Source organism: Garra rufa, chromosome 8 (assembly GCF_049309525.1).
Source record: "Garra rufa chromosome 8, GarRuf1.0, whole genome shotgun sequence".
In the NCBI taxonomy this organism is placed as follows: Eukaryota; Metazoa; Chordata; class Actinopteri; order Cypriniformes; family Cyprinidae; genus Garra; species Garra rufa.
In genome coordinates, this window is record NC_133368.1 from 31,719,390 (window position 1) to 31,747,343 (window position 27,954).

The following is a 27,954-nucleotide window of genomic DNA, read 5'->3' on the forward strand; positions in this document are numbered from 1 at the left end:
ATAAGATTAATTATTTAGTAATTTGGCATTTTTTAGTCTTGCTTTTAATCCAACTAGTATTGATTGGACAATAAATAAATAAATAGATGTCCTGTCCTGTCCTGTTTTTGATAACTTAGATTTCAGAGAATGGTTCTCACATTGCATAAAGTCAACCCTTGCACAGTGAACTCTTACTGAACCTCGCCCTGTGTTCAGGTGTTCCAGCTGGATGTGCGGGAACAGGGTGCAATGTCTCTATGGGCCCTGGCAGGACAAACTCTGAAGCAACAGAAACTCATGGCAGAGCAGATGGGCTACCCGGTCATCCTTGACCTTCTCCTGTCCCCTTCAGACAAAATGCAATACGTGGGTAAGGCCAGATACAAATTGGTCTCATTATACACTGTCCCAAAAGAGATCACCTAGTTCCATCCAACCAATCAGTCACCCATGAATGTAAGTAACACTCTCGCTGCAAAGCTGTCGTCCAGACAGAAGAAGCACCAAATGCAATAAAAACAGCTTCCCATTGACTACGTGTTGACAGGCACTGGATAAACTGAGCAGATTGACTACCTGAGCTTCTCCCTGTCACTGACAGAACAGGTCCGGTCCAGCGGGTAAGCGGCCAGCACTTCCTGTCTTGAGACAGCACTGATCTGGTAGACTCATAAGACAGGAAGGCATGCACAGTGGAATGTCACTCCCCCTGTGGGTTTCTTCGTAAACATTGCTTACAAGAGTGGCTGCGTCTCTTGTATTGCTATTAGTGTTAAACTATGACTCGATTACAGGCTGTGATTCCAAAACGGTGCTATATTCCAAGAGTGCTTCCTCTTCAGGCAGGTGTCTGGATCGTGTCTCCCCTGGATCGTCTGTTAAAACATTCTGTCAGACAGATGTTCCCTAAAAATCTTTTTCAGACAGAACTGTCTGCACCTTCTTAACTATTATAGCTTGTTTCTGCCATGAAATAAAAAAAGTAAAGTTAATTGTGAGCTCAGTTTCAGAATTGCAAAAAAAAAAAGGCCACAAAATATATATATTTTTTTCTCGCATTTGAGAGTTTATGTATCACAATTTAAACATTTTATTCTTGGAATTGTGAGTTTACATCCCACAGTTTTTTTTAGCTAAATAAAAATAAAAAATACTTATGTATAATGTATAGAAGGCTTAAAATGTTATGTCTTACAGTTCTGACATTTTTTTAAATTTGGACTTTTTTCTTGGAATTCTGAGTTTATATCTTGCTGTTTTTTCATCATGAATTGAAAAATAAAGTTAACTGTGAACTTATAACTCACAATTCTGACTTTTTTTCTTACAGTTCAAACATTTCTCAAAATTTATAAAAGAAACTCGGAATTGTGAGGGAAAAGAAAGTCAGAATTATGAGATAGAAACTTAGAATTGTGAGGGAAAAGAAAGTCAGAATTGTGAGATAGAAACTTAGAATTGTGAGGGAAAAGAAAGTCAGAATTGTGAGATAGAAACTTAGAATTGTGAGGGAAAAGAAAGTCAGAATTATGAGATAGAAACTTAGAATTGTGAGGGAAAAGAAAGTCAGAATTGTGAGATAGAAACTTAGAATTGTGAGGGAAAAGAAAGTCAGAATTGTGAGATAGAAACTTAGAATTGTGAGGGAAAAGAAAGTCAGAATTATGAGATAGAAACTTAGAATTGTGAGGGAAAAGAAAGTCAGAATTGTGAGATAGAAACTTAGAATTGTGAAATAGAAAATCAGAATTGTGAGGGAAAAGAAAGTCAGAATTATGAGATAGAAACTTAGAATTGTGAGGGAAAAGAAAGTCAGAATTGTGAGATAGAAACTTAGAATTGTGAGGGAAAAGAAAGTCAGAATTGTGAGATAGAAACTTAGAATTGTGAGGGAAAAGAAAGTCAGAATTGTGAGATAGAAACTTAGAATTGTGAGGGAAAAGAAAGTCAGAATTATGAGATAGAAACTTAGAATTGTGAGGGAAAAGAAAGTCAGAATTATGAGATAGAAACTTAGAATTGTGAGGGAAAAGAAAGTCAGAATTATGAGATAGAAACTTAGAATTGTGAGGGAAAAGAAAGTCAGAATTATGAGATAGAAACTTAGAATTGTGAGGGAAAAGAAAGTCAGAATTATGAGATAGAAACTTAGAATTGTGAGGGAAAAGAAAGTCAGAATTGTGAGATAGAAACTTAGAATTGTGAAATAGAAAATCAGAATTGTGAGGGAAAAGAAAGTCAGAATTATGAGATAGAAACTTAGAATTGTGAGGGAAAAGAAAGTCAGAATTGTGAGATAGAAACTTAGAATTGTGAGGGAAAAGAAAGTCAGAATTGTGAGATAGAAACTTAGAATTGTGAGGGAAAAGAAAGTCAGAATTGTGAGATAGAAACTTAGAATTGTGAGGGAAAAGAAAGTCAGAATTATGAGATAGAAACTTAGAATTGTGAGGGAAAAGAAAGTCAGAATTATGAGATAGAAACTTAGAATTGTGAGGGAAAAGAAAGTCAGAATTATGAGATAGAAACTTAGAATTGTGAGGGAAAAGAAAGTCAGAATTGTGAGATAGAAACTTAGAATTGTGAAATAGAAAATCAGAATTGTGAGGGAAAAGAAAGTCAGAATTGGGAGATTGAAACTCAGAATTGTGAGGTTTAAAAGTTTGTCTCACAGTTCGGACTTTTCTTCTTGTAATTGTGAGTTAACATCTCAAATTTTGACTTTTTTTCTTCGAATTCTGAGTTTATATCTTGCCGTTGTTTTCCTCGTTATGAATTGAAAAATAAAGGTAACAGTGAACTTATAACTCACATTTCTGACTTTTTTTCTTACAGTTCAAACATTTCCTTCTTGGAATTGTGAGTTAACATATTTGTGAGATAGAAACTCAGAACTGTGAGATAGAAAGTCAGAATTGTGTGGGAAAAGAAAGTCAGAATTGTGAGATAGAAAGTCAGAGTTGTGAGGGAAAAGAAAGTCAGAATTGTGAAATAAAAACTCAGAAATGTGAGGGAAAAAAAGACAGAATTTTGAGATAGAAAATCTGAATTGTAGGGAAAAAATGGGAGAATTGTGAGATAGAAACTTAGAATTGTGAGGGAAAAAATGTCAGAGTTGTGAGATTGAAACTTAAAATTATGAGTGGAAAAAGTCAGAATTGTGAGATAGAAACTCAGAAATGTGAGGGAAGAAAACTTAGATTTGTTTAATAGAAACTCAGAATTGTGAGGGAAAAAGCATCGAATTGTAAGGGGGAAAAGCTGAACTGTAAGATCTAAAACTCAGAAGTATGAGGTAAAAAAAATTAGAATTGTGAGAAAGAAACTAAGAATTATGAGTGGAAAAAGTCAGAATTGTGAGATATAATTACTCAGAAGTATGAGGGGAAAGAGTCAGAATTGTGAGATGGAAACTCAGTCAAAATTGTAAGAGAAAAAAGTCAGAATTGTAAGATAGAAACTCAGAATTGTGAGGGAAAAGAAAGTCAGAATTGTGAAATAAAAATTTAGAATTGTGAGATAGAAACTGTGAAAAGAATTGTGAGGGAAAAAATTAGAATTGTGAGATGGAAACTAAGAATTGTGAGTGGAAAAAGTCAGAATGGTGAGATAGAAACTCAGAATTGTAAGGGAAAAACTCAGAATTGTGAAGGGAAAAAAGTCAAAATGGTAAGATAGAAACTCAGAATTGTGGGGAAAAAAACAGAATTGTGAGACAGAAACTTAGAATCGTGAGGGGAAAAAAACTTAGAATTGTGAGATAGAAACTCAGAATTGTGAAGGGAAAAAGTCAAAATGGTAAGATAGAAACTCAGAATTGTGAGGGAAAAAAGTCAGAATTATGAGGGAAAAAACTTAGAATCATGAGGGGAAAAAAAACATAAGAATTAGACACAATAGAAACTCAGAATTGTGAGGGGGAAATATCAGAATTGTGACAGCTTTATACCTATTTTCTGACATATCGTTTGGAACAAATTATTGACTATATAATCTGCACGTCTTGTTATTTCACAGGGTGCCGAGCGGCGATAGCACTTAGCCAAGATAGTCGTTCCCATCAGGATGGTTTTTGCGAGGAGAATGGGGTGCCGCCACTGGTGCGTTTGCTTCGAGGGTCTCGAACAGCACTGAAGACCCTGCTCAGTGTCATCAAAGCCCTGGGTTGTTTGTGCATTGGTAATATCTCACACTTTTCCTTCTGTTTCTTTGATATAAATGCTTTTGTGATGCAGCACAAATGATAAAACCTTTGTTTTGTGGTTGCAGGAGTGGCACTCACTACTAATAAAAAGAGTCAAAGGCTTATTTACAAAGAAAATGCTATTCCTACATTATTAGAGCTTTTAAAATCCCACGATTCTCTGGAGGTCAAAGTAAGTATTTGTTTCAAAAAGTAAACATGATTAAAACAGGAAATGACACCATAGTGTTTTGAAATCTCATTAGGTGCAAGTGGCACAGACTCTCGCCTGTGTGCTGCTGGGGAACCAAAAACTCCAGAGAGAATTTTGGGCACAAGAGGACTTCTCTTATAATATCCTACTGGAGCTCCTAGAAGCTGAAAACAAAGTAATTAAAATTTTATACCACTTTAATTTTTAAGTGAAATATCTCACAGTGCTCATTTGATGCTAATGATATTCTGAATGTATTTGTTTAAATTAACTGCTTAGCAAATATTGTCTTTCAGAGCGTTTGTCTGGATGCTGGACATGCATTATCCCTGTTTGCTTACAACAACAAAGCACAACAGAAGGCAATTCGACAAACAGGAAGAATTCTAATGAACACATACGAGACATTTTTGAGCTCTGACAATGAGACTGAAAGAGCAAAAGCTGCATTTCAGGTAGTCATAAGATTCATTGGGGTCCAAAAGTCCATTATAAAAATGCATTTATTTTCTGTTCTTTTCTAAATTAAAGGGATAACTCACCCAAAAAAGAAAATTAATCATTTATCATTAATTACTCACCATCATGTCGTTCCAAACACATAAGACCTTCGCTCATCCTTATAACACAAATTAAGATATTTTTCATGAAATCAGAAAGCTTTCTGAACTTCCATAGGTTCCAATGCAACCAAAATGTTCCCAGACCCAGAAAGGTAGTAAGGACATCGTTAAAATGTTCAACCGTAATTTTATGAAGCTACGAGAATACTTTTTGTGTGCAAAACAAAAATAATTACTTTATTCAACAATTCTTCTTCCCAGTGTCACCATCTGCCACCATTATTGAGAATACAGAGAAAACTTAAAAACTTTAAAAACTTAAATTAAAAGCAGCTCATTTAATTTAATCCTTTGTTTGACAGATAGTTGTGTTAGCCAGAGTAATTAGTGGATCAGATGAAGTGACCTTGACTGCAAGGGGAGTCACTGTTCTTGTTGAGTTATTGCAGTCTGACCAATCCACCACTGTGGTCATTACAGGTAAGTTCAAATTGTTTAAATATTACTGTTTTAATGTATTTATCAAAAATAAGACCCCAAACCTTTCAGGTCCCAAAAATTCTTTGGGTTTTCAGCATTTTTGTGCATTTAAACCCTTTCCAACAAGGACTGTATTATTTTGAGATCCATCTTTTCACACTGAGGACAACTGAGGGACTCATATGCAACTATTACAGGTCAAATGCTCACTGATGCTCCATAAGGAAACATGATGCATTAAGAGCCAGTGAGTGAAAACTTTCAGGGTAAATTTAACTTATTTTGTCGTCTGGGAAACATGCAAGTATCTTCTGTAGCTTCTGAAGGTCATTACTAAATAAAATAAAAATGATGTTTAGGCAAAAAAAGAAAAATGTACAAACCTTCATTGTGTTCAAAAGTTTTCACCCCCTGGCTATTAATGTATGTTTTTTCCTTTTGGAGCATCAGTGAGTGTTTGAAACTTCTGTAATAGTTGCATATGTGTCCCTCAGTGAGAAAAGATGGATCTTAAAATCATACAGTCATTGTTGGAAAGGGTTCAAATACACAGAAATGCTGAAAAACTAAAGAATTTGTGGGACCTGAATGATTTTTCTGAAGAACAGCAGACAGTTTACCTGTTCAGGACAAATGTTGGATTCATGAACAACTAGCACTAAACAAAAAAACCCAAAATCAAGTGTATGAACTTTTGAACAGGGTTTTTATAAATTTAACTTATTTTCTTGTGACTATAAGTTAATGTCTTTTACATGAAATATCTTATTCAGGTCAGTACTAAATAAACATTAACATGCATTTTGTATGATCCCTTTTATTTTGGTAAAATAATTAACATTTTGCAGATTCTGCAAGGTGCATGTAAAACCTTTGATCTCAACTGTACATATAACATGAGAAAATAATCTTGTTTAACATTCCATCTTGTCTTATTCCAGCTCAACTACTTGCTAGCCTGGTTCACACGAGAGCAGGAATTACTAATGCAATTGTCACAATGGGTGCTGTAGAGCATCTCTCAGCTCATCTGGACTCAGAGAATAAAGAGGTACAAAGTGTACTTATGTAAATGCAGTGTTTCCCAGTCAACAAAAATAAGTGCTTAAAACAGTATTTCTAAGATTGTTAAAACTAAAATAATATACTTTATTTTAGGTACAAATTGCTTGTGCAAGTGCTCTGGGTTACCTGACCTCCAATCGATATGCTCATCGACAGCTTCTGGCAAAATGTAGAAAATCTCCTCTCATATATGACCTCCTAATGGAGAATTTAGCAAAAGATGCCAGAATATCACAATTCTTCACAGAAGAGTTTGAAAGACAGAGAAGAATAGGGTTTCCATCCCTCAGGTGCTTTAAATTTTGACAGGAAGTAGCTGAATATGAGGCCTCTGATAATTCACTAGCATAATTTGTTTTCTTTCTGTTTTCTCCATTGCAGTTTGGAGATAAATGGTGGCCCTCCTGTGCCTCATCGTGATAATAAAGGTATTTCAAATGACTCGTTTATTACAGAGTGCTTTTGTAGCTAAAGCAATGAGGAATGTATCTCACATACAGCTGTTTGTTACTTTATCATTTCTCACCAGGATTGGCAAAGAGAGTGAACGATAGATGTAGTCAGTCAGTAGACAGTGATAGAGAAACAACAGCTATTTTGCCACACCATGTAAGACAGAGGGCCAGAACCGCCAACCCCAGAGTCAGGATGGGACAGACATCCTGCTACAGTGCCTCAAAACAAAGGTTTAATGAAAATACCTGAAAGAGCATGAACTCCAGCCCTGCTGTTCACACCAAAAGGTGATTGAAAAGAAATAACATCATAAACTTTGAATTAAAGCATATGCAAAACAAAAATACTTACAATTCTTTAAATAAATAATCATTTATTAATAAGTAGGAAATGCCCTTTCAACACCATATCAAGAGTTTATTCTCAGTCTTAATGGGGGAACTTTAATTGCAGCATCTTTAACTTCTGAAGTGATGTCTAATCCAAGTGGGGCCCTAAAAACAAATGAAAAATTTAATTACATAAAACAGACTCTTATCTTATACCAGTGCTGGGTAGATTACTATCAAACTATTACTGAATATGAATATGAGTTACCGGGACCAATCGGGCAGGCTTGTGCACAATTCAGAATTGAGAATGACTCCTAAGTTCCAATTCAATTCTTGAATTTGAATTGAATTTGAATTGATGTCAAAAACAGGATCTAGAATTACAATTCGAATTTGAATTAAAGGAAGCAGAATTTCAATTCAATACAAATTCAAAGAAATTCATAAACATAAGTGAAGTGTTTAACAATGGAGCTTTACAATATATGTCAGATATGATTTCATTACATATTCTATAAATGATATTAGTTTGAACTACTTGTACAGATTACATTGTGTTATTTGATTACTTTGAAATGAAAATAACATTTTGAACAAAACTAATCAAACATTGAGGGAGTCATTTATTTCAAGAATTTGATCATTATCTATACAGTACAGACCAAAAGTTTGAACTGGTCTGTACTGTATATTTTTCTGTTTATTAAAGTTTTTACTCCACATTTGTGCAGTTTTCAGTGGGTTAGTGATATTTTTTAAATATATATAAATTAATAAATACATATTTTTTAAATGGGTTTTTATACAAAAACTGCTTTTTTATGTAAAAATTCACTTTATAAAAGACCCACATTTCTAACTTTAATTCATGGGGATAACATGGATAATTTCACATGGTTTAGTGTAAGATTTTTGCCCAACTTTTGGAAAATCCAGTTTTAAAAAGTAAAAAAAAAAAAAACTTTTACCAGTAGGTGGCTGCAGAGCTCCACTATTTGCTATTTGCTATTTGACCACCTGAAAGATATTTTTTCAAAAGTTTTTTCAGTTGAATTCATATCTACAGTACCGACCAAACGTTTGGACACACCTTCTCATTCATTTGTATGTTGGACACATTCTCAAAACAATTTGTATGTTGGAACAAAATGTATGCAGGGTTGAGGAGTGACTAGTTATGTGTAATGAAATTATGCTATTAAATTACAAAATTAATGTAATTGTATGTGAGATTCAACACATTCTTTCTGTTGTATGACTGTGTGGAATGGCCTTGAATTGCCATGAATTTAATTCCACTTCCTGTCATTCCAACTCCAATTCAAATTCAACTTCCTGTGGGGCGGAGTCAATTCAATTCAAATTCCAACTCATGAATTGAATGGCGGCCAATTCTGAAATTCTGAATTGTGCACAAGCCTGCAATCGGGTCCAACCAATTAGTACAGCCCAAAACATGACAGTAATTGACCAATTTCAACAGCTATAATTAGCAAAATACGCAAGTTTCGTCAATTCAGTGGCATCGTTTACATTCAGTGGCTCCAATATGGTTGATTGATGACATGTCGTGAAAACCCCTCTATAAGACCGTAAACGTGCAGTCTAATTTATTTACTAACAAAGCAAATGAAATTTCAACTTACTTGGGTTCATAGATGACCTCTTCAGTATGGGACATGATTCCCTTTCCTTGCTTTAGTCTCTCTATGCCATTCCTAACAACAATAGTGAGGAACAAAATTCAGTGTTTTATGTGTCAGCAAGGCTGTAAGGCAATGTGCACCATTTTTATGTTCTTACCATGCAATCATCACTCCATTATCAGTGCAAAACTTTGATGGAGGGCAAAGCAGATGCAATCCAGTGGCATCTGTGACAATTTTCAGAGTCTGTCTGATGTATTCATTACTTGCTACTCCTCCTGAAACAACCTACAGAGGTGCACACAAAGAAGAGTTAAATGTTTGGTTGGAATAGAGATTTTTTACCAAATGTCAATTCCCCACAGGCATTTATTGGTTAAAGTTTTATAATATCCTAAAATGATTAAGCCAGGCTCAGGTTAATTTTAATACGAAATGCCACAACCAAGTCCTGGAGTGCTGTTAACTTACCAGAGTTGGATTCTGCTGTGGTAGAAGACCTTTGGATTTACAGAACAATATGGCACGATGTGTTCGTTTGGCTATATGAGACGCCAATGTGTGTTGTGAAGCAGCAGCGATGTCTTTAACACATGATAACAGCTGTCCTTTTTCAACACCTGAAGAAACATAACATTACAGTAATAAAATTCTAATATACACTACCATTAAAAAGTTTTGAAAAGTACTATTTTTAATGTTTTTTAAAACATTAAACATTGTTTGTTTCAAAAAGTAAAATTTTACAATGTTTTTACTATTTAAATAACTGTTTTCTATTTTTATATATTTTCAAATGTAATTTATTACGGTGATTTTAAAGCTGAAATTTTAGCATCATCATTACTGTAGTCACATGATCCATCAGAAATCATTCTAATATTCTGATTTGCTGCTCAAAAACATTTATTGTTATTTTGAAAACTGCTGAGTAGATTTTTTCTATGACGAATAGTAAGTTCAGAAGAACAGCATTTATCTGAAATACACATCTTTTGTAACATTATAAATGTCTTTATCATAAAAGCATTAATTAATATAACCCCCCCCCCCCCAAAAAAAAGAAAAAAGACTGATTTTTGTGAGACTGAAGACTGGAGTAATGATGCTGAAAATTTAGCTTTGATCACAGGAATAAACTGCATTTTAAAATATATTCAAATAGAAAATGGTTATTTTAAATAGTAAAAATATTTTAAAAAATTTACCGTTTTTGCTGTACTTTGGATCAAATAAATGACTTCTTTAAAAAAACATAAAAAAATCTTACTGTTTGAAAACTTTTGACTGGTAGTGTACACATAAAAAACATCCATAAAATAGTTAAAATTGAATTAAAAAGGGCTTATGTTGGCCAACAATTATATGTGTTGTGCATATTAATGCCTATTAGAATATAAATGTAAAAAAAAAATACTTTAAAAGTATTAAGTGTCCATAAAACTGTTAAAATCTAATTAAAAAGGGCTTATTTTGCCCAATATTTGTGTGCTTATGAGAAAACAAAAATATCCTGGAAAAGAACCGGTTTCTTTTGTTTAAAAGGAATAGATGAAGTACCTTCTTCTTGCTCTTTTTTGCCTATTGCGCGTGTCACTTGGTTTTGCAAACCAGCAAAAGAGAAATTGCAGTCGTAGAGCTGCCCCATGGGAGTCTTGAAATGAAATGCGAGTCTATTCCCCTCTTTCGCCAGAAGCTCTATGGCTTGTCCACCGCTCAAAGTCGAGCACTCGGGATGATTCCTAAGAGAAAGTCTTCTAGCAATCTGTCATTGAAAGGAAAGATAAACCGTTTAGTGTATAAACATCATACTGCTTTTCCTTTGTATTTGAAACTGGCGTGATATCCTGATACCTTATCTAAAGTGTCCCCAGCTGCTACATCTATTGTTTGCCCCAGAAGCAGAAATTCATCGATTCCTTTGGCCAGTGCAAGAAGAGAATGACCCCCGGAGACAAGGAGCACAAGGAAAGGGAAGTCTACGGGGTGTAGCATTCTTACAGTGAGGGCATGTGCCTCCATATGGTGTATAGGGATGAACGGCTTTTCGTGAAGTCTCACAAACTGCAGACTGAAATGCAAGCCGATCCCTAAGCTAAGGGCAAGACCTGGCTTCACTGTTGTGGCCACAGCTGTGAGTTCAGCGGGTTTAATGCCACTTCTGTCTAAGGCCTCCTGGACAACTCTAGAGATGTTTTCTCTGTGTAGGCGTTGGGCCACAGTTGGGATAATTCCACCCGAACTGTAGGAAAACAAATCAAGAAATTATAGAAAATAATACTTTTGTTTAGCAAGGATGCTTTAAATTGATCAAAAGTGATGATAAAGACATTTATAATGTTACAAAAGATTTCTATTTTAGATAAATGCTGTTCTTCTGAGCTTTCTGTTCATCAAAGAAACCTGAAAAAGTTCTACTGAGCTGCTTTGAATATAAATGTTTTGTGAACAGCAAATCAGAATATTAGAATGATTTTTGCAGGATCATGTGTTTTTTTTAGAGTAATAATGCTAAAACTATTATTTTCAGTAAATAATGACTGTACTTTTTAATCTGTTTCTTACACAAAGCTATGTCTACATCTAATAGCTTAACATGTTAAATAAAAATAAGACTATTAAAATTTGTTTTTGTGAATAAAACAAAACAGACATAAAATAAAATATAAATATTAGATGAAAAACTTAAATGAAAATGTTGCCTCGCCAAGTAAGTAAAATAAACTAAAATAAGTTAAAGTACTAACATTAACATTGAATAAAAATAAATTAAATAAAATATTAAAATATAAAAAACTACAATGAATAAAAATGACAAAAGCAGTTAACAAAATAACAAAATAATTTATACACTACCAGACAAACGTTTTTTTTCGAACAGTAAGACTTTTAAAGAAGTTTCTTCTGTTCACCAAGCCTGCATTTATTTGATCCAAAGTACAGCAAAAACAGTACAAATCTGAAATATTTTTACTATTTAAAATAACTGTTTTCTATTTGAATTTATTAAAATTTAATTTATTCCTGTGATTTCAAGCTGAATTTTTTGCATCATTACTCCAGTCACACAATCCTTCAGAAATCATTATTAATAATATTCTGATTTGCTGCTCAAAACATTTATGATTATTATTATGTTGAAAACAGCTGAGTCGAATTTTTTCAGGTTTCTTTGATAAATAGAAAGTTCAGAAGAACAGCATTTATCTGAAATAGAAATCTTTTGTAACATTATAAATGTCTTTATCATCACTTCTGATCAATGTAAAGCATGCTTGCTAAATAAAATAATTAATTTCTATAATTTCTTTAAAAGAGGTGTATAATGTTACAAAAGCTTTTTATTTCAGATAAATGCTGATCTTTGAATTTTTCTATTCATCAAAGAATCCTGAAAAAAATGTACTCAATATTAAATTTTAAATATTTATAATAATAATAATAATAATGATAATAACAATAAAAGAATGATTTCTGAAGGATCATGTGACACTGATGCTGAAAATGTAGCTTTGATCACAGGAATAACTTACATTTTAAAACATATACAAATAGAAAGCACCTATTTTAAATAGTAAAAATATTTTACAGTATTACTGCTTTTGTTGTATTTTGAATCAAATAAATGCAGGCTTGGTGAGCAGAAGAAAATTCTTTAAAAAAAAAATTGTACTGTTCAAAAACTAGTGTATATAAAAATTAAAGCTAATTAAAAAAATAAACACTATAATAGTATATAAATAATACTAAAATAACACTCTTATACTCTTATGCTATATATATATATATATATATATATATATATATATATATATATATATATATATATATATATGGTAAATAAACAACCACAGAATGGCTTTTTTGAGAGAAATGTTCCTTTAGGAAACGAAAACGTGATTATTGTTACTCTATGTATTAACTGAAGTTATTTATGAAATAATTTGCTATCCTTACTCCAGGTGTGTCAGTTTCTGAGAATGCAGAGATTCCCCTAAAATCACTCCAGTCTCGTCCATCACAGCCGCTCCGGTCTCATCGCAGCTCGTCTCAATCCCCAAAACCAATCTAGGGCGCACAGTACTGAAGGCTCTTCTCGACCTGCAGCGCTTCATCCAGCACCGAACAGCTCCATTCAAAGCGCATGAGAACATGTTGGTAACACTGACAATTCACTATCGCTAACACTGGTTGCTTTAACTCGACAGTAATCTAAAAGGTGACATACGCTTCAACAAGTCAGTGTTTACAAAACACTGGTAAAAGTATCTTTTCTTGTAAAACTTCATCTATGACCCTGTGCGATCAAGGCGTTACGTATAAATAATACTCCCTACTCACAACCAACGAAGTTTAGTTCCGTTACTTTCTTTAAGATGAAAATGATAAATAGCAGTATAGAAAAACAAATATCTATGGTCATATGATGAATACAAAGTATGGTAATGATAATATCATAGCGAAAGGACTCATAAATCTAAATTAAAGAACAATACGGGAACCTTTATCGCTTGCGCTTGTTTCCAATGGGATAATAATACAGGAGGGACGAAGACTCATGTGGGAGAGATGTTTTACACCGAAATAGACGAATTCCTCATACTCGGCTGCTCTAAAGTAGGTTTTAAGACTATTTCTAAGTATTATTTGATATTTGATGATTAAAGTCAATTGCGTATTCCACATAATGCAATAGTCTATGAGCTCCACGTGTATTCCCGAATACAAACTCATTCATTCATTGTTTTTGGGTAGTTGATATAATAGAAATACGTATTTTCTATTAATAAATATAGATTAACTAAATTAAATAAATTGTGTTTGTATTTGGAAGTTTGTTCGAATTTTTCCAAAGTTCCTTTTTTTGTTATATTCAAGTTCATGACAGCTATTTTTTTTTGCAAATACTGCCAATACAATTATTTTCCACATTTACATACATTTATTTTCCACATTTACATACATTACTGTATTACTAAGTTAATGGCAGTGTTATTTTAGTGTCATTAAGATACTATTAGTTTTATATTTTGAATTAGGCTATATTTTTATAAGGTATTTATTTGGTTTTATTTTTTTAGTTAGAAATTTAGTTTGTGTTTTTTTTGTAATTTGTATTTGTTATATGTCTATAATTTTTTTAATATTTTTTTTCCAACTTTTGAACGGTGTATTGTTAGAAACAGATTACTATTTTAAATAAATGCTGTTCTTTTTAAACGTTTTATTCGTAAAATCACAGGTTTTGACGAAATATTAAGCAAAACAACTGTTTTCAATATTGATAATAAATCAGCATATTAGAATTATTTCTGAAGGATCATGTGACACTGAAGACTGGAGTAGTAATGCTGAAAATTCAGCTTTGATCACAGAAATAAATGAGATTTTAATATAAATTAAAATAGAAATAAAAAAGTTACCTATAATGAGGACATTTTGAGTCTTAAGTCTCGGACAATTCTTCAGGCAGTAACTTTTACTGTCACGTTCTGCGTCTACAGATGACACCAGGAAACTCCTGACAATTTATTAAATGAACAGAACAAGATGGAGCCACAAGCCAAAAGAAGAAAAGAAATGGACAAATGTGACACTTGGAATGCTCTTCCAGTTCTCTCTGATGAACAGTCCCGGGACACTGAATTGTTACCGGCCTACGCAGCACCCATCATCGAGAAAAGACAAACATCCCGCCTGGTCAAAGAGCTTTCCCTGATCCACCCTTTACCAAGTCTGCAACACATAAAAAGAGTAAGAGCTTGCAAAGACAAAAGCACTCCTCATCCTTTGGAGGTCATTGTGTGCTTAGCCAAAGATGTGGAGTTGACAGACTGCAACGGAGTAAGGCTTGCTGATCTGATTCCCTCACAGTCTTTTGACTTGAGTGGTTTAGGAGAACCTTTCCTTGTCAAAATACCCGCCAATCCTCCCTTGACCAGACCACAGTTTGAAAAAGCAAGTAAACACTGGCCTACGTCATTTCACGAGGACAAACAAGTGACGTCTGCTCTAAAAGGCCAGTTATTCACCGCCGATCAGAAAGCTAAAATACAGGAGTACATGACGGCAGCTGTGCAGGCTGCAAAATCAGGCGAGGAGGTGGGAATGGATGCGGTGGGCGCTGTGATTGTTGACCCAGAGTCTGAGGAGATTGTCGCAGTGGCTCATGACTGTAAGCGCGGCTCTCATCCGCTCCATCACGCTGTCATGGTCTGTATTGATCTCGTGGCCTGTGGGCAAGGAGGAGGCGCCTACAATTACGAGAAATATCCAGCTTGTCGGTTTAGCAGCTCTGAGTCTTTTAGGAATGCCTGCAATGGCAAAGAAACCGGTCTGCCTTATATCTGCACCGGATATGACCTTTACGTCACTCGGGAGCCGTGCGTGATGTGTGCAATGGCTTTGGTCCACTCCAGAATCAACCGAGTGTTTTATGGAACGCCTTCTGCAGATGGTGCATTTGGATCGAAGTATAAAATTCACTGCCAAAAAGATTTAAATCATCGCTTTGAAGTGTTTAAAGGGGTGATGCTGAATGCATGTGAGGCTTTACACAAAAAGTGATTTTTTTATTATTAGAGACAATAATACATTGACATTTTAATTGTTTTTATATTTCTAACTCCAGCAAAATGTCTTTTTTTTTTACATTAATTTTACATTTTTATTTTTGGATAGGACCCTAATAAAAAGTATGGAAGGGAAATTGGGTTGTTGTCTACTTTTAAATATAATATTCAATTAACAGACTTTCTATTTAAATATATTTTAAAATGTAATTTATTACTGTGATCAAAGGAACATTTTAGCATCATTACGCCAGTCTTCGGTGTCACATGATCCTTCACAAATCATTTTAATTTGCTGATTTGCTGTTCAAGAAACATTTATTATTAGGTAAAACAAACTTCAGGATTCTTTGATGAATAGAAAAGATCCAAAGATCAGCATTTATCTAAAATAAAAAGCTTTTGGAACATTATACACTACACCATTCAAAAGCTTGGAGTCAGTATATACTTTTTTATTTAGCAAGGATGCTTTAAATTGACTAAAAGATGATAAAGACATTTATAATGTTACAAAAGATTTCTATTTATGTTCTTCTGATCTTTCCATTCATCCTATTTAATTTTAGAAACTGTAATCTCTAGCTTTCGCTAACTGTTGTGAAAGATTTCTGAAGGATCATGTGACTGGAGTAATGATGCAAAAAATTCAGCTTTGAAATCACAGGAATAAATTACATTTTAAAATATAATCAAATGGAAAGCAGTTATTTTAAATGGTAAACATATTTCAAAATGTTACTACTTTTGCTGTACTTTGGATCAAATAAATGCAGGCTTGGTGAGCAGAAGAGACCTTTATATATATATATATGTGTGTGTGTAATTAAAAATATATATAAATATATATATCATGTTTTCTCAAAAATAATAAAGTCGAAAAGTTTCGAGAATGAAGTCGAAAAGTTTTGAAAAAAAAAGTATAATGTTTCGAGAATGAAGTCGAAAAGTTTTGAAAATAAAGTAAAATGTTTCGAGAATGAAGTCGAAGTTTCGAGAATGAAGTCGAAAAGTTTCGAGAATGAAGTCAAAAAGTTTTGAAAAAAAAGTAAAAAGTTTCGAGAATGAAGTCGAAAAGTTTTGAAAAAAAAGTAAAGTTTCGAGAATGAAGTCGAAGTTTCGAGAATGAAGTCAAAAAGTTTCGAGAATGAAGTCGAAAAGTTTCGAGAATGAAGTCGAAAAGTTGCGAATGAAGTCGAAGTTTCGAGAATGAAGTCAAAGTTTTGAAAAAAAAGTAAAATGTTTCGAGAATGAAGTCGAAAAGTTTCGAGAATGAAGTTGAAGTTTCGAGAATGAAGTCGAAAAGTTTTGAAAATAAGGTAAAATGTTTCGAGAATGAAGTCAAAAAGTTTTGAAAAAAAAGTAAAAAGTTTCGAGAATGAAGTCGAAAAGTTGAGAATGAAGTCGAAGTTTCGAGAATGAAGTCAAAGTTTTGAAAAAAAAGTAAAATGTTTCGAGAATGAAGTCGAAAAGTTTCGAAAATAAAGTTGAAAAGTTTTAAAAATAAAGTCGAAAGTTTTTAAAATAAAGTTAAAGTTTTGAGAATTTAAATTGTAGAAATTAAAGTTATAATATTTTGAGAGCATCAAAATATTCTTAAAATATTATAACTTTAATCTCGTAATTGCTACAAATTAAATCTTGTGATTTTGACTTTATTTTGCAATTATTTCGAGTCTATTCTTCTCGAAACATTTCGAGAATAAAGTTGAAATGTTTCGAAATTTTAAATAGTAGAAATTAAAGAATTAATTCTCCTAATTTTCACTTTATTCTCGTAATTTTTTAACATGGCACTAAAACACAGTTGTAGAAAAGTTATTTTAAAATGTAAAAATCTATTTTTGATCAAATAAGATTTTGTGAGTGACGAAACGTTAATAACTTTAAGAAAATCTTTCCAACCTCAAATTTTTGATCAGATGTTGTGTGTATTCTATGATTTTTAGTTAACACTTAAATGACAGTTTATGATTTACATCAGTGTATTTGGTATTTCACAATTAATTTATTTTTAGTAAACAACAGAGTTTCTAATACTTTGCAAAGTTTTATTTGTTTGCAGCATGTCACACAACATACTATGTTCATACCTTTTCTCAAAACAAAAGGACAAAACAATTGGCACAGTTGAGCCTTCGCAGATATTGCCAAAAGACAAGAAAGTGGAAGGACACAAATAGTTTAATGGGACTATGTTACAGTTTCTCAACTTCAATAATACTGTGACAGAAAAGAGAGCAAAGAAACATGGTTTGCTAAAGCTTGGTTATGATCTGGAGTTTTACAATGACATACTGAAAATGAGTCAACATGAAGTTTTCAGATTCAAAAAGATGAAGAAATATCAGTTAGGAAAATGGGAAAGTTCTGTTTTTGATTTCATGTTGACTCTAATGAATGTTATTGAAGTACTTAAAAGCCTAAACACTAAAGTTTTGTTAATGTTAATATTTTTTCATAGTCACTTATAAGCCGTAAGACATTAACTAAACAAAACTATACATAGTACTGTGACTGAACTAATATTTTCAGAAAATCATGCAAAATAAGTTTTTATTTGTCTCTGAAGCAATGATAACAACGAAACAGCAGAAAGGTTTCATGGCTTTTAAATGATTTTAAAAACACATTGTCAATTCATGGCATTATCTAAGAACGTATTCAGAAATGTGAAGTGACACTAAAATCATAAATCTATCTTAGTGTATCAGTGTTGTGAGCACATTTCAACAAACAAAAAACAAAACAAAAAAAACTTCAACCATGAAACCTGGGCCAGCCCAGATCCACGAGGATCACAAAACAACTAACAAAAACACATTAAATATCTTAAGTTATTAATGCTTGTGGAATTGTCCTCCTAACATGTCCCTACAACAATTTCTCAAGATATATCAAACAAAGAGACTCACAATTACACAGACTGTACAAAACTGCTAAGTGTACACAACTGCGGTACACAGTAGAAAGGGTTATCTCCTCTCCCGTATCAGGCAACAGCTCCGAGTTGGTCTGTGCCCTCTGAACTTAATACTTGTTTATTCCAAAGATCCGCACTCCGTGGAGTTGTGGCAGTTTTGGAATGAGAACACTCAAAAGCGAAGCTGTGTTTATCACAAAATGAGCTGTGTCATATTTCGTGTAAAAGCTGGCGAGAAAATATCTGCAAAGGAAAGAACAATAAGTGTTACATTTCTTTAAATGACCAAAATAGGTCTATATTAGTCACTATTTACATTTAGTTAACATTTCAGATGAGAAAAAAAATTAAAGGATTACTTAACTTATAGAATAATGATTTTTGAAAAGTTAAGGTTTTTGAGGAAACATTCCAGGATTTTTCTTCATAAAGTGGACTTCAATGGTGGCCAATGGGTTGAAGGTCCAAATTGCAGCTTCAAAGGGCTCTATACGATCCCAGTCAAGGAATAAGGGTCTTATCTAGTGAAACGATCGGTCATTTTCTAAAAGTATCAAAATATCCATAAAACATTATAACTTTAATCTCGTAATTGCTACAAATTAATTCTCGAAACATTTCATTTCGACTTTATTCTCGAAACATTTCGACTTGCATTATAAAATACGAGAATAAAGTTGAAATATTACGACTTTATTCATTAAATATTAAAGCTCTAATCTCGTAATGTTTCGAGAATAAAGTCGAAATGTTTGGGGAATTTAAATTGTAGAAATTAAAGTTATAATATTTTGAGAGTATCAAAATATCACTTTAATCTCGTAATTGCTACAAATTAATTCTCGAAACATTTCGACTTAATTCTCGAAACATTTCGACTTGCATTATAAAATACGAGAATAAAGTTGAAATATTTCGACTTTATTCACAAAATATTAAATCTTTAATCTCGTAATGTTTCGAGAATAAAGTCGAAATGTTTAGAAAATAAGGTTGTAATGTTTCGAGTATAAAGTTGTAAAGTTTCGAGAATAAAGTCGAAATGTTTGGGGAATTTAAATTGTAGAAATTAAAGTTATCATATTTTCAGAGTATCAAAATATTCTCAAAATACTATCACTTTAATCTCGTAATTGCTACAAATTAATTCTCATAATTTTGACTTTATTCTCATAACATTTTGTTTCGAGAATAAACATTCGTTTTCTAAAATAAAAATGTATATACTTTTTTAACCACAAATGCTCGTCTTGCACTAGCTCTTCGATGTGCATGTGTGTCTTCATACATTACATTATCAAGTTGGAAAAGCCATGCATGGTTAGTTCTTTGTTTTTGTACTTCGGTTCATTTTCTCTTCCAACTTCTAAATCGTTTGACATCGTTGTTTTACCTTTTATTTGTATATGACTTTGCATTTTGCTTTTGTTAACACTGGGTTGAGACTTGAGCTGAGCTAGTGCAAGATGAGCATTTGTGGTTAAAAAGTATATAATTCTTTATATATAAGACTTTTATTCCTCGGCTGGGATCATTTAGAGCCCTTTGAAGCTGTATTGTAACTGCAATTTGGACCTTCAACCCATTGATCCCCATTTAAGTCCACTATATGCAGAACAATCCTGGAATGTTTTCCTCAAAAACCTTGTTTTCGGCTGAAGAAAGAAAGACGTGAACATCTTGGATGACATAGGGGTGAGTAAATTATCAGGACATTTTTATTCTGGGCGTGAACTAATCCTTTAATTTATCATTTACTATATTTAGTTTTAAATGCTGTGCAATTCAAATGTGTTAAAAATGTGCAGAAGACAGCAAAAATAACTTACAAAATGATTGGTGAGATTGTAAAGAATTTTCTAGATGATGTGAACTGCACACCGTAGTCCAGCTGTTCCCAGTGTGTGAGAAGTCTTGCCTTGCCCTGGTCTGGTGTTTCAAATGGTGTGCCTTTCACTGCATGCATAAACACATACATACCCTGCGGGAACATAGAAAGATGATCCAAATGTCATACCACACCATTCTCAAAGTTTGTAACAATAGAAACCTCTTAAAGGTAGCATATCATGAAAATCTGACCTTTTCCATGTTTAAGTGCTATAAACATGTTCCCGGTGCATCTACTAACCCAGAAAATGTGAAAAAGGACAAACCAGTACATTTTTTGGTAAGCCTTTCTCTGCAAGCATGTGAAAGGGAATCTTATTATAATATTACCGCCCTTTAATCTGCACGTTTCCATCGACGGTGCTGCCATTTAAATTTAGCAAACGACAATGGTGTACCAGTTCTGATGCCATGGCAAAAGTTTGAGCAAAGAATGCTAACTGTTCTGTCGTTGGCTGCACAGACCACCATTTAGAGTCCTACCCTCATAGAAGACAAGAGAGCAGTGGATTTATTGATTTATTTACTGTATGTTACGCTGCTGCCACACAGATCTAATATAAACATACTTTACAGTGTTTCCCCTAGGTTTTCAGCTTTGGGGGGGATTTTTTTTTTGGTATTTTTTTTTCTACAATTAAGTGGTTAATCTTGTTATATTTATTTTTTATGATATATATTGTTTTATGTCAATTATTTAAATAGGAATATATAAACACCTACATTATAATGTACAAAAGTAATAAAAGACAAATATTGTTCTGTTACATGTTACACGGTACTTTTATTTTGACAGGTTGCCGTGAAGTTTCTGTGTGTACAGTATAAAATGCTAGTTTTCTCAGATGAAACGGTAAAAGTGACACTCACAGCAGCTTTGAGTTTATCTGTTCATGTGAGATGCAAATACCAAAAATTACCAGGGGAGCGTCACGTGTGCAGTATGCGTAGCCTATAGTGAAAAAAAAAAAAACGCGTCTCAGCCATTCATACATACAGAGGCTAACGGAACATGTAGGATTCATATTAAAACGGTCTTTTTGCATTTCAGTTTTCACAAACACTAGTCCATATCGCGATTTGAATTAAGTGACAGACCAACTTTTGATTTATTAATCCAAAAATTGATGAATTACGTGGCATTCCGCGCTATAGTAAATTCGGTTTTTATGAATGGAGTCCGCGATCCAGTCCGTGTTTTCGCGGAGGAGACATTGTAAACGCGCGACTATGTAGAGACAGAAATAACATGCCTTTGTGTAAATAAGATAAATAACATAAGGCAATTTTGTTTATTTAATAAAGAACAATTTATAGACCTGTTCTATAGGAAAGATAACCTTAAATGACTTCTATTGTGATGTGGCGCTATATCGAAAATAAAATGAACTTGACGTTTAAGGGGGGCGGGGGGTGCCGGGCCGCCCCCCTAAGATAATGGTAGGGGAAACACTGCTTTATATTTCTTTCCCAGCTGTTTACCTTCACAGACATAACCAACTGTTTTTGTAACTCCTGTGTGTTTTTAACATGAACTTTCATGTATTAGACAGTTTAAGTGCAATAAGACGTGAAAGAGAACTTAATTTAACAGCTGCTTTCTGTGCGCATGGCATGCTTTGAATGTGTGCACTCAGAAAACCCTATATCAGAAGTTTAAACTAATATGGTTTAAAACACATGATTTCAGCACGATACACATAATAATCAAAACCAAACAGATGTTTTTTGGCAGAGTATCTGAGGTACGAGCTGTAAAGGCACAGCCCTATTCTGAAAAAAGTGGCAGGGAGCAGCGGCTTATTTGCATTTAAGAAACATGCACGAAAACAGCGTGTATCTGCTTCCACTCAAAATAGGCATTTTCAAAACTATATAATAAATGATCTGTGGGGTATTTTGAGTTGAAACTTCACAGACACATTCTAGGGACATCTGAGATTTATATTATGTCTCGTAAAAAGGGGCATAATAGGTCTTCTTTAATATTAAAGAAATAGTTCCCATATAAACTGATGGGGCGTTTACTTTTCTAGTGGAGGCCTTAATTGGTGGAAATTGGCAAGGCATCATTTTATGATAAAGGCATGATAAAATGAATCCATATAATTTGAATGGGTTATTCCAGTAAAGCCGTTTAGATGTTAAACATCTAAACAGTGCTCTACACACATACAGAGCAAACCAAGCACCAGTGAAGCTGCTTTATTTGCCGTATAAAGCAACTTATGATCTTTTTTGATATTTTAAGTTATTGTTACCTGGGTTTTCAATTGAGGGACAGAAAGCTTTCAGGTTTCAATAAAAAAATCTTAATTTGTGTTTGGAGTGACATGAGGGCAAGTAAATGATGACAAAATTGTCATTTTTGGGAAAATGAAATCCTTTTAAGCTTAGATGGATAGATAAAGAATCTTTTTCACATTTAGCGCCCAAACTCTGGAACAATCTACCTAACACTGTTCGGGAGGCAGACACACTCTGTCAGTTTAACGCCATCGATGCAAGACAGCGAAAACCAGATGAGTCCTCTCCAATCTGATTTTGTGGCAACTTGGAACTCTTGCATCTACATTAATATTAGTCTGTTTGTTTCTTATTCCCAGGTCACCATAGCCACCAGATCCAGTCCGTATCCAGATCAGATGGTCACTGCAGTCCCCCAGATCTAGTCCAAACCAAGAGCAGATGGTGGATCAACACCTACAGCCGAATGTCAGTGGATACCGTGTCAACTAGATGAGCCCCAGAGACAGATCATCAAGAAAGAACTCCTACCCTAAATGGCCACCGGCACAAGACCATGGGAACCAGATGAGTCCTCCCCAATTTGACTTTGTTGCAATATGGAACTCTTGCATTATTATTGACATTTTACTTTATTATTTTAATACTGTAAGGTTGCTTTGACACAACTTGTATTGTAAAAAGCGCTGTATAAATAATAAAGAATGTTTAACTGTTTTTGCCCATACAATTAAAGTCAAAGCGATTCAGAACAACACTGTATGAACAAATTTTTTCAAATTTGTAATTTCTTTTCAGGGTTATTATAAAGGGTTAGTTCACCCAAAAATGAAAATTCAGTCATTAATTACTCACCCTCATGTCGTTGTTCCGACGGAGGTCTCACGGATTTGTAACGACATGATGGTGAGTAATTAATGACTGAATTTTCATTTTTGGGTGAACTAACTCTTTAACTATAACTAATAGCCCTGACTTTAACAAGTCTCAAAATGTCTTTGCAAATGATATTTGAGAGCTCTGGTGGAGCCAAAAATTATCAATGAACGATGACCTATATTGTTGTCTTCTTTTCATGGAAAGGTATCATATGGCAGTCTTATACACTACCACTACTTAAATTACTAAAACTAAGATGAAAAAATAAGGCAAAATAAAAATATATAATAAAATGCACTACCAGTCAAAAGTTTTTGAACAGTAAGATTTTTAATGTTTTTTAAAGAAGTCTCTTCTGCTCACCAAGCCTGCATTTATTTGATCCAAAGTACAGGAAAAATCTGTAAAACTTGAAATATTTTTACTATTTAAAATAAATGTTTTCTATTTGAATAGACTTTAAAATGTAATTTATTCCTGTGATTTCAAAGCTGAAATTTTAGCATCATTATTGCAGTCAAATGATCCTTCAGAAATCATTCTAATATTATGATTTGCTGCTCAAAACATGTATTATTATTATTATTATGTTGAAAACAGCCAAGTATAATTTCTTTGATGAATAGAAAGTTCAGAAGAACAGCATTTATCTGAAATACATTTAACGTTATAAAAGTCTTTATCATCACTTTATCAATTTAAAGCATCCTTGTTAAATAAAAGTAATAATATATATATATAATTTCTTTCCCACAAAAAATAAAATAAAATAAAAAATACTCACTCCAAGCTTTTAAATGGTATAGTGTGTAATGTTACAAAAGCTTTTTATTTCATATAAATGCTTTGGATCTTTCAATTAATCAAAATGTACTCACCTGTTTTAAATACTGATAATAATAATAATAAATATTTCTTGAACAGCAAATCAGCATATTAGAATGATTTCTGAAGGATCATGTGACACTGAAGACTGGAGTAATGATGCTGAAAATGTAGCTTTGATCACATGAATAAATTGTTTTAAAATATATTCAAATAGAAAAGTTATTTTAAATAGTACAATTTTTGCTGTACTTTGGATCAAATAAATGCAGGCTTGTTGACATTAAACATTAAAAATCTTACTGTTCAAAAACTTTTGACTGCTAGTGTAGCTGCAGACTTACTACACGTACTAATCTTGTCATCCATGTCAAGACAACTGAAACATTACAGTATGACTATGAATAGCTTTGCTTTATCTTTGTTGCGCAAGCTGTCATACATTATCATGTGCCAGAGAGCTTAAACTTGGTGGGTGATGTCATGCTGTTGACCTTGAATCTGTGTGTGCGAGTCCTTACATAACAATGCCACACACACTACTAAGGAAGCATCAATTGTCGAGACTCCAACTGGCCTCTGGGCACTGCTTAGAAAATGACAACCCATAGACAGGGGGACGAAATGGGATAGGACAAAGGATTATTCAACAGAGGACACTTACAAAATTGTGAATAACATTTGTGAGGGTCCACACAACAGGAACACTGAAGAAAGGAATGCTCAACAGTACAATGTGAAGCATTCCTACGCCGAGCGCATATGTCAGCCATATCCCCCGACTGTTCATCACACGGGTGTTTGGGTTAACTTCACTGTGGGCCACACCGACGTTCATCTTGCTTTTCTGTTGATAGACAGAAAAAAAAGTACACTAAACCATGACGTTGTAAATAAAAAGTTTACTGGAGTACATTTTGCGAGATATTTCAAAATTGCACATTTAATTCAATGTTACTTTTTTACTACCAATTTCTGAGTGAAAACTGTTTCTACAGCAGATTTTTTTTTTAGTTTAGTCCAAAATAGCAAGTCAGATGTGACCCTGGACCACAAAACCAGTCATAAGTTGCACGGATATATTTGTAGCAATAGCCAAAAATAAATGGTATGGGTCAAGATTGTTGACTTTTCTTTTTCCAAACATTTTCAAAAAATCATTATGATATTAAGTAAAGATCATGTTTCATGAAGATATTTTCTAAATTTCCTTGTGTAAATATATCAAAACGTAATTTCTGATTAGTAATATGTATTGCTAAGAACTTCATTTCGACAACTTTAAAGGCAACTTTCTCAATATTTTAAATTTTTTGTAGCCTTAGATTCTAGATTTTCAAATAGTTGTATCTCAGGCAAATATTGTCCTATCCTAACAAACCATACATCAGTGGAAAGCCTATGTATTCAGCTTTTTATAATGTATAAATCTCAATTTTTTTTAAAAAATTTACTCTTGTGGCTGGTGTTGTGTTCCATGGTCACAGATAATACAATATTTCTGAATAATGTAAAAAAGCGGTATAAATAAAATAACTAAATAAAAAAAGGATTATTAATCACTTATTGTTTATTATGCAAACAATGCATAAATAAAACCCATAAAGAAAATAAAACAATAACATTATTTAAAAATATATATAAACGTATAGATTTTTTCTCCAAATTAATAAAAATGACAAAAATAAAAACATTAAATTATTTGCTTAACCAATCCACTTTTAAAAATGTATTGCAATTATGTTTTTCTCTTTTCTCATCATAACTAAGAGTTATGTCAGTATCAACAGCAACAATAACAATTTAGTTAATTCCAGTGAAATAAGTAATAACTGATTAATTATTCAAATTGATGATAATTTACATTACCAATCAAAAGTTTTGTAGTAGGATTTTGAATGTTTTTTAAAGAAGTTTCTAATGCTCACCACGCCTGCATTTATTTGATCCAAAATACAATTTTTTGGGAAAGCAATTATAGAAATGAATACGTTTATTTAGCAGGGATGCTTTAAATTGATCAAAAGTGACGATAAAGACATTTATAATGTTACAAAATATTTCTATTTCAGTTCATCACAGAACACTGAAAAAATTCTACTGAGCTGTTTTCAACATAATAATAATAATAATAATAATAATAATAATAATAATAATAAATGTTTTTAAAGCAGCAAATGAGAATATTAAAACGATTTAACGATTTCTGAAGAATCATGTGACTGGAGTAATGATGCTAAAAATTCTGATGTAAAACCACAGGAATAAATTACATTTTAAAATATATTCAAATAGAAAAGTTATTTTAAATAGTAAAAATATTTCAAAATTTAACTGTTTTTACTGTACTTTGGATCATAAAACATTAAAAATCTTACTGTGCAATAACAGTTTTTTATTTGGGACATGTATTGTCTTTTTCTAAATTATTAAAACTGACATAAAAATAATAACTTTACATTTTTGTTTATATATGTCAGTGTCAATAGCAAATAAGACAATCTAGTTAATTCCAGTGAAATAAAATGTAAAACTGATTAACTATGAACAAATGAATGATCATTTATGCACTACTACAATCTACAGTCAGCAATTCTTGTTTAATGGCTTGAAAAGTACTAGTTAAGAGTGGAAGCTGTATTACAGATGAGGTCTCGTCTATATGCCAACAAAAGCATGTTCACAAACATACACAATGGGGTGATTCTTTATTGTACTTTCCCCTAATGCATTACAGTTCATGCTGACCAACTTATTCAAATCATGTGCAAGAGTTCAGCTCTTCTTTGGAAGAGCAAAAGGGTGGAAGTGACATTTTATGGCCTGTTTAAGGTAAACAGTCAAGGCAGCTGTTTGAAAGTCAAAGTTCAGTGTTACTTAATACAAAGCTTATTTGTCTGGTTATTTCTCAAGGAATGATCTCTCACCAAAATTATTTACTCATTTTGGTTTCTACTCACCAAGTCAGTTGCTTGTTGACATGTTACAATTAAAGAAAACACATTATATCATTATTTCATGTCTTATTATTATTATAGCTGCAAGAGATAAACAAGTCCATGACACAGATAGGGTTAGCAGCACAGCTACATGACAAAACACTGCCTTATTAATGCACAGCTCACTGTCTTCTTTTATTTAACCACTTAAATAACACTTCGTAAACATGCTTATCCTCCCGCCTGTGCTATTATAGTGAGTTGCTTTAGGTTTTGCGCATGAGCAATGCTCTTTATCTAGCATCAACTGCTTTCATAACAAACACCAGTTGCTTTTGTTTCACTCTACTTCCATTAAACACCTCAAACATCAATAGAAGCTTTCAAATCCTCCCATTATCGTTTGATTAGGCCTATTTGGTTTTAAAATAGCGGCACAAATGACTTGGTTTCGTAAGAGTTAAGTAACGGTACCTTATTTGCGTTCGGGTGAAGCAGGCTGGAGCGCTGCCGGCCTCCGCTGCGCGCACTGCGGGCTGACTCACTGCACACACTCCGCTAGCACATAGGCTATGGCAGCTAACGGGATTAGGAGCGCAAATCTCGCGAGATTGGCGCACCACGCCCACCAAAGGCTGTTTGTTTACAAAATAAGGCATAAAATCAGTGTTTTTTTTATTGGATAAGAACTGGGTTACTGTTAGTTGGCCAGTTTTTAATAATGTGTGGAGTTTTATTCGACTATTTCTAAATATAGA

General features: G+C 33.1%; 4 protein-coding genes across 5 annotated transcripts in view; 2 read left to right on the forward strand and 2 right to left on the reverse strand.

Annotated features, from left to right (window-relative positions):
* ankar (ankyrin and armadillo repeat containing) overlaps nt 1-7,333 on the forward strand; it is a 24,134-nt gene extending 16,801 nt beyond the window's left edge. Inside the window, exons 14-23 of the mRNA XM_073845080.1 lie at nt 199-352; nt 4,000-4,161; nt 4,252-4,358; nt 4,432-4,554; nt 4,676-4,834; nt 5,305-5,422; nt 6,364-6,473; nt 6,581-6,777; nt 6,869-6,915; nt 7,017-7,333. Coding sequence (XP_073701181.1) covers nt 199-352; nt 4,000-4,161; nt 4,252-4,358; nt 4,432-4,554; nt 4,676-4,834; nt 5,305-5,422; nt 6,364-6,473; nt 6,581-6,777; nt 6,869-6,915; nt 7,017-7,192 — 1,353 coding nt within the window. The 3' untranslated portion in view covers nt 7,193-7,333. The remainder of the gene's footprint in view (nt 1-198; nt 353-3,999; nt 4,162-4,251; nt 4,359-4,431; nt 4,555-4,675; nt 4,835-5,304; nt 5,423-6,363; nt 6,474-6,580; nt 6,778-6,868; nt 6,916-7,016) is intronic.
* osgepl1 (O-sialoglycoprotein endopeptidase-like 1) lies at nt 7,215-13,225 on the reverse strand. The gene is made up of 7 exons (XM_073845740.1): nt 12,879-13,225; nt 10,776-11,163; nt 10,482-10,686; nt 9,393-9,541; nt 9,079-9,209; nt 8,922-8,993; nt 7,215-7,437 (listed from the first exon to the last, which is right to left on the reverse strand). Exons 1-7 carry the CDS (start codon nt 13,073-13,075, stop codon nt 7,353-7,355), a joined length of 1,227 nt encoding a protein of 408 aa, XP_073701841.1. The 5' UTR covers nt 13,076-13,225; the 3' UTR covers nt 7,215-7,352.
* A 245-nt stretch (nt 13,226-13,470) lies between these two features.
* adat3 (adenosine deaminase tRNA specific 3) lies at nt 13,471-23,270 on the forward strand. Of its 2 annotated transcripts, none has more exons than XR_012356597.1 (2): nt 13,471-13,538; nt 22,913-23,270. XR_012356597.1 is itself a non-coding variant. In XM_073845980.1 (2 exons), the coding sequence occupies exon 2, from the start codon at nt 14,472-14,474 to the stop codon at nt 15,486-15,488; it is 1,017 nt and encodes a 338-aa protein (XP_073702081.1). In that variant the 5' UTR covers nt 13,471-13,538; nt 14,426-14,471; the 3' UTR covers nt 15,489-16,259. The 2 variants fall into 2 exon arrangements, 1 of the variants encoding a protein (XP_073702081.1); XM_073845980.1 differs by lacking the exon at nt 22,913-23,270 and adding an exon at nt 14,426-16,259.
* Nucleotides 17,660-27,750, reverse strand: ormdl1 (ORMDL sphingolipid biosynthesis regulator 1). Its single transcript, XM_073845981.1, has 4 exons — nt 27,671-27,750; nt 24,922-25,104; nt 20,246-20,397; nt 17,660-18,659 (listed from the first exon to the last, which is right to left on the reverse strand). The coding sequence occupies exons 2-4, from the start codon at nt 25,093-25,095 to the stop codon at nt 18,524-18,526; spliced, it is 462 nt and encodes a 153-aa protein (XP_073702082.1). The 5' UTR covers nt 25,096-25,104; nt 27,671-27,750; the 3' UTR covers nt 17,660-18,523.
* Between the last annotated feature and the right edge of the window lie 204 nt (nt 27,751-27,954).

Coding starts and splice junctions, on each gene's coding strand:
- osgepl1 (XM_073845740.1), bottom strand. CDS start 13,075: ATGTTCTCATGCGCTTTGAATGGAGCTGTTCGGTGCTGGATGAAGCGC. Junction 11,164..12,878: donor CAGAAACTGACACACCTGGA/GTAAGGATAGCA, acceptor GTTTTCCTACAG/TTCGGGTGGAATTATCCCAA. Junction 9,210..9,392: donor CACAGCAGAATCCAACTCTG/GTAAGTTAACAG, acceptor GCACCTCTGTAG/GTTGTTTCAGGAGGAGTAGC.
- adat3 (XM_073845980.1), top strand. CDS start 14,472: ATGGAGCCACAAGCCAAAAGAAGAAAAGAAATGGACAAATGTGACACT.
- ormdl1 (XM_073845981.1), bottom strand. CDS start 25,095: ATGAACGTCGGTGTGGCCCACAGTGAAGTTAACCCAAACACCCGTGTG. Junction 20,398..24,921: donor CAAATGTTATTCACAATTTT/GTAAGTGTCCTC, acceptor ATGTTCCCGCAG/GGTATGTATGTGTTTATGCA. Junction 18,660..20,245: donor ACAATCTCACCAATCATTTT/GTAAGTTATTTT, acceptor TTTCCTTTGCAG/ATATTTTCTCGCCAGCTTTT.